General features: G+C 37.3%; 1 protein-coding gene across 5 annotated transcripts in view; it reads left to right on the top strand.

Moving 5' to 3' along the window:
* Positions 1–16,087, top strand: part of Map3k4 (mitogen-activated protein kinase kinase kinase 4) — a 119,827-nt gene that overhangs the window by 88,458 nt on the left and 15,282 nt on the right. For 2 of the 5 annotated variants that reach the window (XM_005390695.2, XM_013517394.1), the window contains exons 9-19: positions 73–156; positions 983–1,249; positions 2,532–2,681; positions 4,728–4,889; positions 5,354–5,487; positions 6,723–6,801; positions 7,397–7,475; positions 10,786–10,882; positions 11,651–11,806; positions 15,156–15,256; positions 15,878–15,958. In XM_005390695.2, the coding sequence (XP_005390752.1) occupies positions 73–156; positions 983–1,249; positions 2,532–2,681; positions 4,728–4,889; positions 5,354–5,487; positions 6,723–6,801; positions 7,397–7,475; positions 10,786–10,882; positions 11,651–11,806; positions 15,156–15,256; positions 15,878–15,958 (1,390 nt within the window). The remainder of the gene's footprint in view (positions 1–72; positions 157–982; positions 1,250–2,531; positions 2,682–4,727; positions 4,890–5,353; positions 5,488–6,722; positions 6,802–7,396; positions 7,476–10,785; positions 10,883–11,650; positions 11,807–15,155; positions 15,257–15,877; positions 15,959–16,087) is intronic. The other 3 variants (XM_005390696.2, XM_005390697.2, XM_005390698.2) reach the window with 3 other exon arrangements.

The following is a 16,087-nucleotide window of genomic DNA, read 5'->3' as shown; positions in this document are numbered from 1 at the left end:
TCCTATTTTTCTTTTGTTGTACTTTTTAAGAACGCTAACCCTAAAGAAGTTTCTTCATAATTGTGACCGTAGGACCTGGAAATCGCAGCAGAATTTACCCTTTCAGCCCCAGTTAGAGACCTGCTGGATGTTCTAAAAGCAAAACAGTATGTGAAGGTAATACCTGATGTATTCCTGCTTTATTCTAAAGTAAGCACACTTTTTCATAAAGGCCAAGGTGATAAATATTTTAGGCCTTTCTAGCCTACACATTGACCACAGTTGTAGGACTACCCCATACTTTCTCAGTGGAATAATTAGAAAAAGAAACTTTTCCATACTTGATTTATTAATTTAAAAATGTAGATAATCCAATATTTATTCATAACATTTAATATATTAATTTAGTTTTCTACATGTATGTATTTAAAATAATTTATCTGAAAAGATAATGTTGATCTAAATCACTTTATTTTTCTCCCTTATATTTCCAAAAGCAATTCAAAGTTTATATGTCACCATCTTTAGTCCTCTTTAAGTTGTAAGAGTTTTTAACACTTTTGAATCATACACATATGTATGATGTTGTCCCTGAAAATTTTATGCCAACCCAGGGATGTGTGAACTAGGGTAGTATATGTGACCTTTATATCATGATATTGGTGTCCCCACATTAAAATGATCACTGGGAGGTTTTCTGTGACCCTCACCTCCAGTAGGACTTTCTCTGTCATTGAAAGTAAAACAATGCAGAGGTGTTCTGTCATTGGAGGAACCATGGAGGGACGTCCCACAGTCCATTCTCAAGCTCTCCCCTCCTTCAGTCAAACTAAATTAAGCTCCTTACAATCCTCTTGCAGCTCAGATCAACATCTTTCCCTAGTCCTCTACCTTACCCTTGATTCTCTTACCCACAACCATGTCTTTTTCTAGCTTGTTTTTTAATAACATATTTCTGTATGTGCAATGTTCCGTACTGTGAGGTTGGATTATTTCTTTTCAGGTTCAGATTCCTGGGTTAGAAAACTTGCAAGTGTTTGTCCCAGACACCCTTGCTGAGGAGAAGAGTATCATTCTGCAGTTACTCAATGCCGCTGCAGGAAAGGACTGTTCCAAAGATCCAGATGATGTGCTCATAGATGCCTTTCTGCTTCTGACCAAGCATGGGGATCGAGCACGGGACTCAGATGATAGCTGGGGCACATGGGAAGCACAGCCTGTGAAAATAGTGCCCCAGGTGGAGACTGTTGATACTCTGAGAAGTATGCAGGTCAGTCATACTCCGGGTCTCTTCCAGCTGTATTATTTACTTAAAATACTATGCTTTTAGGAAAAATGAATTGTTAGCTGCTTATGAATGATTGGTTTAACTATCCTTCTAATCTCCAGCATGTCCTTACCTACAGAATGCCACTGTGACTTTGCCATGTAATTTTCAGAGTAATTTCTATTAAAATATTTCTATTTCTATTAAATACAGTATGTTAAATTATACTGGAACATTTGAAATAAATCATGTATTTTATTTATACCTTTACTTGGTACAGTCATGTAGTTACATGTAGAGACCTGTGATCTAAAAGGAATTATATTAATAAAATTATTATAAGGAGTGATCTTACATAATTTGTAGTTTTAGAAATCCCCTAGGTACTCTGGCTTACTAATGTATTTAGTTTGCATTTTTATAGTAAAGGCTACCTACCAAATAAGGATCCTGGTCAGTTTATGTAACTCACTAATTAAGATTGTTAAGAGCCTGTATGTTGCCTGTGTCAGGCTTGAGGATGGTTAATGTTCATGCTCGTCTCACATGCAGTGGCTGTCCCCCTCCACACTACAGGTCTGCTCTTTCTCCTGCATCCCCTGAGGGGATGCTGTATTGCCCACTCCTTTGTGGCAGTTCATATAAAGTTAGCCTCCCACCCACCAGGTTAATCACTAGCCGTGGCCATCTGGCACCGTGTGCAATTGATCCTTTCTCTGCATGCCCACACACACTGCCATGGTGAGATGTCCCTTTACAGAACTATTGTAGTTTTTTATATTTTGTTTCCAAACTTTAAACCTCACATGTCCTGCTCCAGTTATGTTTTTTGATTGTTCTGGTACTTTGAGAATGATCATTATTATACATAGTTTTGCTTAAATTAGTGCAGTGAGTTTATCTCTTAAAGAATAAATGGTCTTGATCTCTTAAGCCCCTCCGATCCCACTCTTACACCTGCCTTTCTTGCCTACACACACACACACACACACACACACACACACACTCTGCACCGGCAGGCCTGGTCCATTGGAGGTTGAGACTCTTTGAAAGCCGTCATGCCCACACAAGTTTCTCCACCGTACTGAAGAGCCTGAGAGTCAGTACCCACGGCAGTGTGCTGCTCTCTAGGGGCGGCCTTGCTTGCAGATACCTGGTGAGATGGTGTTGATCTGGTTGCTCTTAGGGGGCTAGTGTTTCTGGACGTTTTGTTTTTGAGGTGGAACTGGAGTGGGAAAGCAGTCACCGATCTACTTTAATGCCCTATGTTTGGTTTTCTTCACAGGTGGACAATCTTTTACTAGTCGTGATGCAATCTGCTCATCTCACAATTCAGAGAAAAGCCTTCCAGCAGTCCATCGAGGGGCTTATGACCCTCCGACAAGAGCAGACATCCAGTCAGCCAGTCATTGCCACAGCTTTGCAGCAGCTCAAGGTACTTCACTGTACCCTGCTTTGGAGCAGAAGTCTTGCTGTGGAGCAGTTGAATGGTGTCATATGATGTTATGTGAGGAACTTGAACTCTTAGGTTGTAACCCTAAGTATACATTTTTTCCATGTTTAGATAGGGAAAAAATTCCTGGATCTTTCTTGGAACTGTGAAACTTTAGAGTTGGAAAAGATAGAAAACTCAGTAATTCTTGGACTATAATAATCACATACCTGGTTAATAGCAGAGCTGAGATTGAAATTTAGGTCTCTTCATATCTTACATAAATTCAGCTTTCTCCTTGAGGAATTTCCAGTTTTTCCCACACAATAATGTTTTTATTTCTTTATTTTACAGATAATTCAGCTTAATTAACTGTGTTAAGAGAAAACAGTTGTAGATAAACATAAACATAGAGGCCTTGAGAGTCTGTGACAAGCCAGAGCCTTCTTTTCTTTTCCCTGTGTTTCTGTTTTCACCATTTTCTATTTTGTACCACTTTTATTAGTCCTGGTTCATCTACACTTTTCCACAAGCCATCAGTTATGTCTCCTCAGTCACCTTCTTAAAAAAGCAGCCCTGAAATGATAAACATTTGTTTTTGTTCCGTCAACCTGATGTGTCTTACTTATCTATAAATCTTTTATAAGTTGCAATCTCACTCTCATACCAGATCAGGGACTTTTACCTTTTGCTTTGAGTCAGTGAACTCTTGATAGTGTGAGATTTGATGAGTTGATTATTCTTGGACTCAGGGAGTTTAGGTCTAAGGACCTAGGTTGTCACCCTTACATACACAAGAGAGAGAACTTAGTACCTTCCAATAGCATCAGCTTGGGAGGATGCATACTGGTAAGGAACTGACAAAAGGGACATCTGAGCATTGATGTCAATGGATCAAGGTTATGGGTCTGGAATCATATGGTCTGATTTGGCTGGATCTTCATACCCAATGGGAAAGTAATAGGACTGGTGAAATAAGGTGGGCAAAAATTTCCTTGTTGAGAGATGCCAGATATTTTTTGCCGAGACTCAGGGAGTTGTTGAAGATTTTGCGAGACTGATTTGTAACAATATGTGAGGGTGATTGCCTGGTAGATACTGTGCATGCATAGGAGTGTTTAAGGGTAGCTGGGAAAGGAGACCAATTTGGGGCTGCTGTGGTATGGCTTGGAGAGACATGAGAAGCTTGCGTTAGGGCCGGGTTTCTCAAGTTTGCACTGTTGACATTTGAGGTGAGTGATTTTTTTTTTTTTGTTGGAGGGGCAGTCTGTCTTGTGCATTATAGGATGTTCAGCAGTATCCCTGCCTCTGCCCCATAGATGCCATTGGATTCTGCCTTCTCCCAGTTTTGCTAACCAAAACTAGGTCCAGACATTGCTAATAGTATTTCTAGTGGTTGACACACAGAATACTGAAGATACAGCATCTATTCAAAGACTGAGTGTATTAGTGCACACCTGTAATCCCAGTTCCTGGGAGGCTGAGGCAAGAGGATTATCATGAGTTGAAGGCCAGCCTCGGATACATAGTGAGTTCAAGGCTAGCCTGAAATACATAGAAAGACTTTGAAAAAAAAAGATAATTAATCAAAACTAAAAATAGCAAAGATCAAATCATAATTAGGCATTATCATTTTAAATGGACTTTTCTCACTTTTGTGTTAAAGAATGCCTAGTACAAATGAAAATAATAGTTTCCTCTATATTTTATTCCTTTTGATAATTAAAGCAAATGTGGTTGGAATATACTGTAGTGATAAGTGTCTGTGATGATGAATAAAATGTTCCTTTAAAATGCAATAATTAGCTGGGTGTGGTGGCTCACGCCTGTAATCCCAGTGTTTGGGAGGCTGAGGCAGGAGGATTGTTGTGAGTTTGAGGTCAACCTGGGCTACAGAGTAAGCTGTTCAAGGCCAGCCTAAACTGCATAGCAAGACCCTGTCTAAAAAAGACAAAAAATAAAATAAAATAAAATAAAAATAAAATAAAACGTGGTAATTGTTGTGTGGTTTGGTTCATTTTGGATTGACTGTGGTTTGGGATTCTTCAGAATGATGCACTGCAGCTATGCAACAGAATAAGTGATGCCATTGACCGAGTGGACCACATGTTCACATCAGAATTTGATGCTGAGGTTGATGAATCTGAGTCTGTCACACTGCAGCAGTACTACCGAGAAGCAATGATTCAGGGGTACAATTTTGGGTTTGAGGTAGGTATAAAAGGAAAGGAAAAAGGTAGGATAGTGTGGTAAATGTTGTGTAGCTTACTTGCCAAAAGTATTATGAATCTTATACAGCAAATTAATTAACGTTGATTATAATTATACCTTATCATTATGCCATCTTACACTCCTGCTGGATATCAGAAATACTTCCTTTTTAAACTATCTTATAGCTACCCAGTTTTTTATTTTGTGCTAATAGCTGTTACATTTTAACACTTTTTAAAATGTTTAATATCATAAAACCTCATTCTTAATTTAAACTTATGAATAAAACAGTTATGAAACTTTTTTGACAAACCTTTTAATTTTTCATACTATTCAGAATATATAGATTTTAATAGGATTTTGCCTTTTGTTTTTAGAAAATGATACTTTAAGCTGACACTGTAATGCCTAGGAATTATTATGGTTTTGTTCTTAGTTTTGACATATGTGACATGTTCTTCCAGTATCATAAAGAAGTTGTTCGTTTGATGTCTGGAGAGTTTAAACAGAAGATAGGCGATAGATACATAAGCTTTGCCCGGAAGTGGATGAATTATGTGCTGACTAAATGTGAAAGTGGTAGAGGTACAAGACCCAGGTAATCACCAGATAACCTGTTTCCTGCATGAGGTGTATGGGGTTGGCAATATTTTGTTCCTGTGTTATATGGGATTTCTGAACAGACAGTAACAGAGAAGAGCATTGTGAATACTTCAGTGATTGGGGATTTTGTTTTGCATTTTAATGAAAATACACAAATAGAAAACCGTACAATTCTTAGGATTCTTTTTTTTTTTTTTAAATTCTTACAATTCTTATTTTTTAAAAAAATGATGAACCCAGATGGGGTGAGTTATTGTTAAGGGAGTTTAGATTATCCATGGGGAAGTCTTCTTGATTGCTAATCTCTGTGGAGTTGTTTGTTTGTTTGGTTGGTTGGTTGGGTTTTTTTGAGACAGAGTCTCACTAGGTAGTTCAGGCTGGCCTTGAACTCACTATATAGCCCAGGCTGGCCTCACACTTGGAGTCATCATCCTGCCTCACCCTCCTGAGTGCTGATATTACAGATGTGTGCCACCACGCCTGGCTTGTTAATCTCCTTTTTTGTCCCTCATATTTAAGCCTATTACATGTGTAAATGGGAAACAAATTACGTTTACCCAGCAGTCAGCCATTTTGTAATTGGAAAACAAAACCTCTGTGACGCTCACTGGTCACTACACAAAGGTAAACATGATGATTATTATTTTGGGGGGTTGAGACAAGGTGTCACTGTGTATGTAGGCGGGCCTTGAACTTGCCTGTGTAACCCAGGCAGACCTTGAACTTAGGGCAATCCTCCTGCCTCAGTCTATCAAGTGCTAGGATAACAGACGTGCATGTGACTAATAAGATATAAATATGATTATTAAGTATTACAACTGAAAAATTAGCTGGGTGTTCTGTAATTCATACTGGAAGGACATTGTGGGATGCTTTTATACCACTTCCAAGTTAAAGAAGCACAAGTTTGCTACAATTAGGACTAAAAGTGGGAACATTCTCTTATGTGTCTTGTAAATATTGAAGTATAAATGGGCCCCCATCTTCTAATATCTTCCATGTTTTCCTTTCATCTCAAAGTAAAAAGTTTTTTAAAAGCCATTTTGTATTTTTCACCAAAAGGTCAGATGACAACTTACTTCAACCCGGGCATTTACCTAAAACAAAAAAGATATTTTCTCCTGTAAAGTACAGTAATTTTCTAATTATATTACTTTCAATATTGTATAGTCTAAGTATAACAGCATTTTCTTGGTTGTTTTGTAATTATCAAACATTTTCATGTGACAGGTGGGCAACTCAAGGATTTGATTTTTTGCAAGCCATTGAACCTGCCTTTATCTCAGCTCTACCAGAAGATGACTTCTTGGTATGTAATGTTTGAAAGTCTTTCTCTCATTAAAAGATAAACCAGTTCATCATTCCTCTTCCCTGATTATGTATTTTTATCTTTATAATTTTTTTTTGGTACTGGGAATCGAACTCAGGACCTTACACTTGCCAGGCAGGCGCTTATGCCACTGAGCCATATCCCCAGCCCCCTGTATTTTTAAATAAGTAATATTGAGTCTTAAATATTTTTTGTAATTATAGTAATGATGTTGAAAAGTTATAAATGTCCATCATTTGTGATCATTAGGCCAGTATGATTAGTATTTTTACTGTTCTGATAAGTTCCATGAAGTGTAAAAGATAAAAGGTAAATTCATTCATTTTTATCCTCCCAGTAGTAGAGATGATTATATGAAAAGTCCTTTGCTTATGTATATCATTTTGTTATGGGAGTTTGAGTGTTATTTTACTTTTCTTTATGAAAACAGAATTTTATGCTCCATTTTAAATTATGTATAATTTGTGTTTATACTGTACATATTGTTAAACTACAGTGAAAAACCTAATATGTGCTACTTTAATAATTGAGTATACATTTTTTCTCTTCTTTCCCATTTTCCTTCCGTTTCTAGAGTTTACAAGCCTTGATGAATGAATGCATTGGCCACGTCATAGGAAAGCCACACAGTCCTGTTACAGGTTTGTACCTTGGTAAGACAGCTGTTACAGCATTGCTCCCGGAACATACTGGTTCAGATGAACAAATCGTCCTTTGATTGCTGCCATTTATAGTGGTATAAGAGATACTTTAAGAATATGCAGAGAAATGACAGTCAGAGTGACAGAAATGAGGTATGTATGTAGCCAGCTCCATGGTAATCTTTGTAAAACCAGGTGGAAGGTTAAAATGCCATAAGTATTCCATGATTAACACATCAAGGTTTTCCCCCCTGTATCAGCACCACCATTCTACTTTTCTGTCTTGTAATCTTTGCTTATGGAGAGGTAAGTGTTTGGCAGGCGTTAGCAGGCACCCCTGTTGCTGGTGGACGAGTAATTTTCTGCACCATCTTATCTCTTGAAGTGGGGAGTACTCGTTTCCTCCACAGTTTTCGTAAATACCTTTTTCCTGACTCCTTGTAGTAAATTCTGATTTGGTTTTTACTTTTTACACAAGTTGTATAACTCACATACACAAATATGTTATTTTAATTGTAGGTTTCTGTTAGTGTAGTTTTAAAGTATATGTTCAAACTTTAAAAACAAAATGTCAAGAAAAGGCTATGTCATATCTATCCCCTCTCTCCCCTAGTACTAGGAATTGAACTCACAACCTTGCGCTTGCCGGGTAGGTGCTCTGCTGTTGAGCTAAATCCCCAGCCCTGCTGAGAATGATTTTTTTTTCTTGTCATATCCATCCTTGATACAGTCTGTAAATAAAACAAAACTGGATTTGTATATAGTGAACACTCAAAAATGAAAGCTGCAGTAATGTGCATGCCATGCATGTGTGAGGCTCTCAGTCAGTTACTGGCACTGCCAAAAGAAGAACGAGAAGAGTGCAAAAGAAAGCTTAGAAATACTGTATAATTTCAGTTACACAAGAAATAATTCAAAAGTGGTGAATTTATTGAACACCAATTATATTTCTTAACAGATACCTGCTAGCTACACAAAATTTAGTATTAGAACACATTCTAATCACTGGGTGTTTTTAACTTTTAAAATTAACTCAGTTTATGCAAACTTTCTCCCAAAGCTATTAGGAAAATGAAAGTTATTATTGTAAAGCCGTTTGAGCATTTATGTAAAACTCATTATATTCTTACCAAACTTTTGCTTAACCCTATTATAAGTAAGTTGATTTTCTGATCTCAAAATATTTTTCTAAGAACATATGATTAGCAATTCTGTAAAAATTACTCTTAAAATGTTTTATTACATAAGTAGCCATTTTTTGTAGAAAAATTACAAAATTTTTTATAGGAAATATACATATAGAAAACTTTCAATGTAGAAAAATTTACAAAAGACAAAAGATATTCATATTCTCGTAATCCAAAGGTACGCAAACGTAACATTTGAGTTAGTGAGCTTTAATATGCCTGTCACTCCAAGCCGCTTGTGGGACAGTTAATAGTGTTCTTTGTAGGATGCCCTTGTCCTTTGTTTCCTTGGTCACTACAGGGTGGTTGAATTGAACTCAGAGTCAGATTCCCTGACAGCAAGCGACCTGGGGCTGCTCATGTAACATCACTGAGCCTCCCCTGTAAAGTAGGATGCCAGTGAAGAGTAAATTAGGTAATAACATTTGTTAACTCTAGTATCTTATACACAGTAGGGACCATATTTTGATTTTACATTATCTTCTTAAAAGAGAATTGTTATTGTTGTTTACTTCTTTTTCTTCTGCTCTAAACAGTACTAATAACAGCCTGGTACGTAACCTTCCATGTTTTCTGTTTATCCACATAACATTCATTCTAGTCTTACCTTTCTCCATGCTCTATAATTATACAAGCATATATAAGGTTGTTTTTCTGCCATTTACTGTACAAAAATTGGATGCGTGGGTTATTAATCTTTTAATCTGACAGACTGTAGAAATTAAAATCTGACAAATTGTAGAAATTTTCCATATCAGCAGATATAGAGCTGCTTAATTCTTTACAGTGGACACATTGTGGCCATCATTGATGTACTGTAATTCTTTCTACCACTCTTTATGGGCTTTTGTTTGTCATGGCCATGAAAAACATCTCTCTAATAAATGTTCAACATTATTGAAATTTGAGTGTCTGTTTTGTTTGTAGGCCATTTTGATTTTTTTCCAGTGAAATGTCAGTTTTGCAACGTTAAACACACGTACTCTTAAAATGCATTGTTTCGTACTAAAGAGTGTTACATTTGAAGAGTGTTACATTGAGTGTTAAATTTTCTTACTGGAATGTCTTTATACCTTCATGAGAAATTTTTGTAATTTTTTTTTTGAGACAGGGTTTCACTATGTAGTTCAGGCTAGCCTTCAACCCACTATGTAGCCCAGACTGTCCTACAACTTACATCAATCCTCTTGCCTCAGCTTCCTGAAGAGCGCTGGGATTACAGGTGTGCAGAACCATGCCCAGCCCTGTAATAAATTTTGACTGATTCTCGATGTCTTTGCTGAATCAGTGATGTTATCCTCATAAAATCATTTTTTTTCTCGTTTTACTATTGAGAAAATGTGCCAGAGACACAGATTTCTGGACTTTTTGTTACCAGTTGCTTCAGTTTTCTGAAAAGTTTCAAGGCAACTTCAGATCTTTCTAATTTCAGTACTTCTGTGTCTCTTGTGTAATGTTATTAAAGGGAAGCAATAAAATGTTTGTGAGCTAGAATTACTAATGTGTGACAAGAAAGTACAACATAAAAAAATTTTAAAACCTAAGAAAGGTTAAGCCAGATGGTTATAAGTAAGAAAAAAAATGTTAGAACTGGACAAAAAATACCATTGATAACTATTTACAGTTAGTTATGAGGAAAATGAAATTTTTAGCATTAGGTAAGATGATTTTGTCTTAAATTTCATTTAAGATTTTATCCATGTTACCCTTTTGCTAGAATATTTAAAAAAAGAAGAGAAGAAAACATATTCTGGGAAGAAATATGCACTTAAATAGTGCCCTACCAACCTGGTTTGGCTTAAAGGAATTGAATAAAACTTCAGTTATCAGGAAAATGACCCCAACACAGGACCTGTTGAAATGGCTATAAGACCAAAGTGTCTAAAATGGGTTCAGTCATTTGTTTAGCATACATATAATTCACTACAGGTTTTTAAAAATGCTTTTAATGGCGAACAGTTTAAATGTGTAATAAAGCTTTATTAACTATTTAAAAGTGACATTTTTCATAATATTTTTATAGTTGAGTGAATTTTCTACTTGGTTAGTTTGATCACTGGCAAGATGAAGTGACTTTTGGTTTACATTTAATGACCACTTTAACAAGTTGCATTTGTTGCCATTTTCACTGGCAGCCATTCATCGGAACAGCCCCCGTCCCGTGAAGGTACCTCGATGCCATAGTGACCCTCCTAACCCACATCTAATTATTCCAACTCCAGAGGGATTCAGGTATTTGGTGTTCCTCCGGTCATTGGCTTATGGATTCTTCTCTGATATGCTTGCTGATGTTCTTGAAACACTGACTGCTTGCTTTGAGAGTCCAATGTTTTTTTCAGTTCTCTTATTCATATGCCTTTAAAAGCTCTTGTCTGCATTATCTTGAAGACCTAACACAATGCTTTAGTTGCAAAAGAAAAAAGGCATACAAATTTAAAATGAAACTACCTTTCAAGATAACTCTTTCAGCTTCTTGATAACCTTGAACTACTAAATACTTTCCGGCTTTGAAGTATTTCTTTCCTTCTCTTTCTTTGAAAAATTACCTTAGGAAAATAACTTCATGTGTGCACAGCACAGTAAACATTTGGAAAACAATACTAAGTGTCACTTTAAAAATGGAGAGGGCTGGAATGACCTTTCCATTCCTGACTTACTAGTGTAAAACTGAAATGAGTTTAAAAATGAGTATATTCACAATGATTTCCTTTGAATGTGGTGGCATTTCTGCATCTTGAGATAGTGAGCATTCTCTCTCCCCTATGAAATCACTTGTAAAAGTTAATTTTATTTGACAGGGTTTGCTAGGTAAGGACCAAAATTATTTTTTAAAAACCTTTGAAATTAGTTTTTCTTTGTTATGTCTAGACCTGCATCTCAGAGAATATTTTATTTTTACATATTTTCACTCCTTTCCATGTTTTATTTTTAATTGAAAACCATTTGTGAGTCCATGCCCTTTTCTTGCCAGTGTTCCTGAAGCTTTTCTTCTTGTCTTAGCACTCGGAGCGTGCCTTCGGACACGCGGAGCCATGGCAGCCCTGCTGCTGCTACTGCTGTTGCTGCCGCTGCTGCCGCCGCCACCACCAGTCGTCCTGGCCCTTTTGGTGGTGACGCTGTGCCGCCCAAACCCATCAGCACTGCCCCTGATACCAGGTAGTCTCACGTCACCAGCATCATGCTGCTTGCCACCCCTCAAGCCCTTCCACAGGGACCTTAGCTTTAGGATGTGGTGCAGAGGAGAGCTGGGCTTCTTTCCTCTGGTATGTGTGATGCTGAGGGGCTCCCTAGGCTTATTGCAGCCCCAGGCTCTGACACTAGGCAGCACCAAGCAGACTGTTATTTGTCTGGTGTTAGTATTTTTTCAGATCCAGTATTAGCCAAAATGGTCAGAGGCTCTGCCACTAGTAGTAGCTCTGTGTAGAGAATGTCAGAGGAAAGAACCTGGAGCACAATAGAAGGGAACATGACACTGAGCCTGAGATGGCATCCTGTTCATGATGGGGGACAGCTGTATTTTAGGAGGATCAGTTTTCTAACCAAATTTCCTAATTTTAAAAAACTGGAGTAGAAATAGTTATATAAAAGTATATAGATAAGTTCATGGGGTTTATGTATCATTTGGAAGTAAATCATTACTAAAGAGAACTGTGAGACATTTGATATGCTCCAGAAAATTTGTCTCATGCAGAAAGTCTTTTTCCCCCTCAGGAACTGGGAGGTTTTGCATTCTACTTACCTTTTACCAGAGGATTTTTTTTTTTTTAAATCAAGTTCACATTTGTGTAATGGAGAAAGAATCTTTGGTCTCTCTTAATTGTACTCTGCATTTGAGTAGGTCACTATTCTCATCTTCCAGAAGGGAAAGTGACATACAGGTATTTGGATTTGTGGCACTGCTTGATAGTTTGTTTAGCTCATAGAAAAATATTAGTATAATAGTTAACAGAAAGGTTATTTATGGCTTTAGAATTTAAAAGACTAAAATGTTTCTAGATTTACTTTAATGACAGCTAAAATTTCAATAAACATTTTCAGAATTTTTACTCATAAAATATTTCTAACTTTCATTGATGTTTCTATAACCTAAAAAATATTAAAGTATTTCATTGCTTAAGTAGTCACCTAAAAAAAATTAACAATTAACATTGAACCACCTGCTTTGTTTTTTTCTTAGGGATTTATTTCATTTTTAGTGATTTATTTTCACGTAGGTTTCCATATCCCTGTGGAGGCGACTGAGATTATTATTTTTATAAATCTAGCACACAGTCAAGGGAAGTGAATCAACCATAAGCACAAGGTAGTCGAGAGCATTAGCTAGTCTATGGTGCCCAACCTCACACCTGCTGAGTGCACGATCGTGAGGGCATCCAGAAATGGAAAGGCTGTGAGTTAAGGGGTTTAAAGTGTAGGATAGGAGGTACCATCTATGGTTGGATTTTGCACACGTTCAGTCTTAGGCTTTGCATAGTTTTCCAGCATGTTATGAAAAGCATTTCTTAAGTATTTGTCTTACATTTGTACATACCTGGGTAGTCCTTGATGACTAGGAATTCTAATAGCATCATAGTCCACTGCCTCAAAATGTATTGTTTTACAAAACGACAAAAGTTACATGACATTGTATATATGACTGTGGATAGAGAAGAATAAAGGCACATAAAGATGTCCTAAGGTGGTGGTGATGAACCTTTTAGAGCTGTCCATACAAACAGCCCGCTGTGGCACATGCAGTATGTTGTCACCACGTCGTAGGCTAGGATGGTTGTGAGACTCCCCCTGCACTCAGCTCTTGTGCTTAGGGACTCACATTCACAGTGAGCTGAAGGAGTGGGCCATGTGAACTCACTGCTGCTGAAGTTTACTGTGTATATCCCAGAGCATGAGTCTCATCATGGCTGTGGGCTTGCCAACCAATGTGCTTCATGGAAAAGAACAGCACGAGTGACTTCTGGTGTCAGCCCACTGATCTCTTTGCCTGTCTTGGAGTAACATTGATGGCTTGTGGTGTCAGCCCATGGTGGGGAGTCTTGGACTGTCTTAGAGATACAGAATTAATATAATTCAGTATTAATTGGTCAAATTTTATTTGACCTAGGAACTATCTATTCTTGGCTTTAATTCTCTTATCTCTGTTTATAAAAACATTTTTGCATTATGGGCTTGCTGGAGCCACTCCCAGCTGATGGCAGAAGAGCTAGCTGTTGGTTAACTTCCAGGTATTTTACAAGCTGGTTGTTATACCACTGAAATCTGCACTCTCTAGACCCACCTCATCCTTCCTTACAGCTAGATGTTAAACATCCACAAATGCACTACTTTGTGTAAGCATATGTTGTTACCTGGCAAAAATCTGTGAAGAACATAGCACTGACTAATTACTACCTATAGGAAGTCAGGAAATAGAGATTTTGAGTTACTTCTCCATAATCTCACAGTCTTTGGCATTGCTTATATTTTTTCTCTTCAACATCAGTAGTTTTACCATCAAAAAGGGCCAAAACGTTACCCTTTCTTCGGACTTACCAAGTACTATACAAGGTTTGAGGGTTTAGAGATATATAAAAATAGTGCATATTTCATAATTTGTGTAATACAGTATACTCTATTGCCTTTAGCCGAATAGGCTGAAGTTTAATTGCCTTCAGTTTAATAAGAAAGAGCATAAATGCTACCATACTTCATTATATTATTTGCTAAAAATGCATCCAGTAACTTTTTAATAAGCTAATGCTATGTTGTAAGGTTTCAGATTATTAGAATTATAGTTTAACACTTCCCCTTACTTACTCCTAGTTTTACTCATGGGTTCATCTGGTGGCTGAACATTTAACTTTATTCTGGAAAAGCAGCTAATTAACTTCGTTCTTTAACATTTTAAGCTTTCTGCTCTTTTGTACTTTTGCTTGGCTACTGCTTGAGAAACCATTACATATTCCCTTCTTTTTTCTCTTGTCTGGAAATTTGGAGTCTGTTGGAACTATGTAATGATTTTAGTACTTTCAGTATAATTAAGTACATATATATAATTTGATGGTAACCGTAAATATTGGCCATATTTGGCCAATACATTTTTGTCTACCCTGGGCTTAAATTGTGGAGCTTTCTATGCATACCAGTCATACTTAAGTAAATAGTTTTTTTAAAAATACTTCTATTGTTTATGTAAAACAAGATACAGTACTCTGCAGTCAGGTACCATGGGCTAACATGGTGGGTGTGGAGGGATGACAGTGCAAAATTCTTTAATGGCCTCCTCATGCCACCACTGTTTATTTGAGTGATCTTTCTTGTGGAGCTGCCCTGTGCATTGTCCACTGCTCCCTAGATGCCATTTATACCCCACTAGTCATGACAGTCCAGAGTGTCTCCATGCATTGCTACTGTCCCTGGGTGGCAGCACTGTCTCCAATTGAGTATCAGGGCTCTAAAAGAATATCACACATCTTTCATTTTGAGTTTCATTGACTTGACAGTTCAATTGTTAAAAATACTAAAACAGGGGCTCCAGTGTTCCTGAAAATGACCGCTTGGCTTCTATAGCTGCTGAACTGCAGTTTAGATCCCTGAGTCGTCACTCAAGCCCCACAGAAGAGCGAGACGGTGAGTGTCTTAAACTCTTACCTGTATTCCCCCCCCCCCTTGCCTCATGGTATGTCTTTGTCAGTTACCTCTGTTATTAACACCTTTAAAAAGAAGGAAGGGGAAGAAGCAAACTTCTTGATTTTTTTTTAAGTAGATGCCTTCTGTCTGCATCTTTTAGATCTACTTTTGTTCCTTTTTTAAGAAATTCCTGGTATTTTAATTGCTGAGTACTCTTACTCATTTTAAAAATGCAAAGTAATACTGTCATACACTAAAGTTACCTTCCGATGCAGCCCTTGGGGGTCTGCTGGGGAGCCGTGGCCTTGCTTCAGTGGTGGCGAGGTGGAGACTCCCAAAACCAACCTCTGAAATGAGGTCCGCAGGGATGCAGAGTCCACACAGTGTTCAGTTATCTGTCACTTCTAGAGCATTAGTGCACCAGTAAAATCCTGTGATGACGTCTTAGTTTGCCCAATTTTTTTAGAATTTATTGTAGAAATACACACGTTAAATACATTAGGAAGAAGTCACAAGAAAGAGGAGGTTGATGGTAACTGTTAGCATTCATCATTTCACTCTTGCTCTCAAGCATATTTTTTCCGTAAATCTTAATTCATATGAAAAAAATATTTCCTGCAGAACCAGCATATCCCAGGGGTGAGACAAGTGGATCAACACGGAGAAGTTGGGAGCTTCGGACACTTATTAGCCAAACCAAAGGTAAGAGAAAGAACATGGAACTTAAAAATGTTTAAATATAACATGAACAGTTCCAATTAAAATTTGCTTTAGCTTTTGAATTATTAGGCCTTCTACATTAATATTTTGTGATCTCATTTATACCTTTAA

The sequence above is a fragment of the Chinchilla lanigera genome, unplaced genomic scaffold (assembly GCF_000276665.1).
Source record: "Chinchilla lanigera isolate Chin_1 unplaced genomic scaffold, ChiLan1.0 scaffold00038, whole genome shotgun sequence".
In the NCBI taxonomy this organism is placed as follows: Eukaryota; Metazoa; Chordata; class Mammalia; order Rodentia; family Chinchillidae; genus Chinchilla; species Chinchilla lanigera.
Note: the sequence above shows the minus strand (reverse complement) of the source record. Positions and strands in the feature narration are given on the sequence as shown.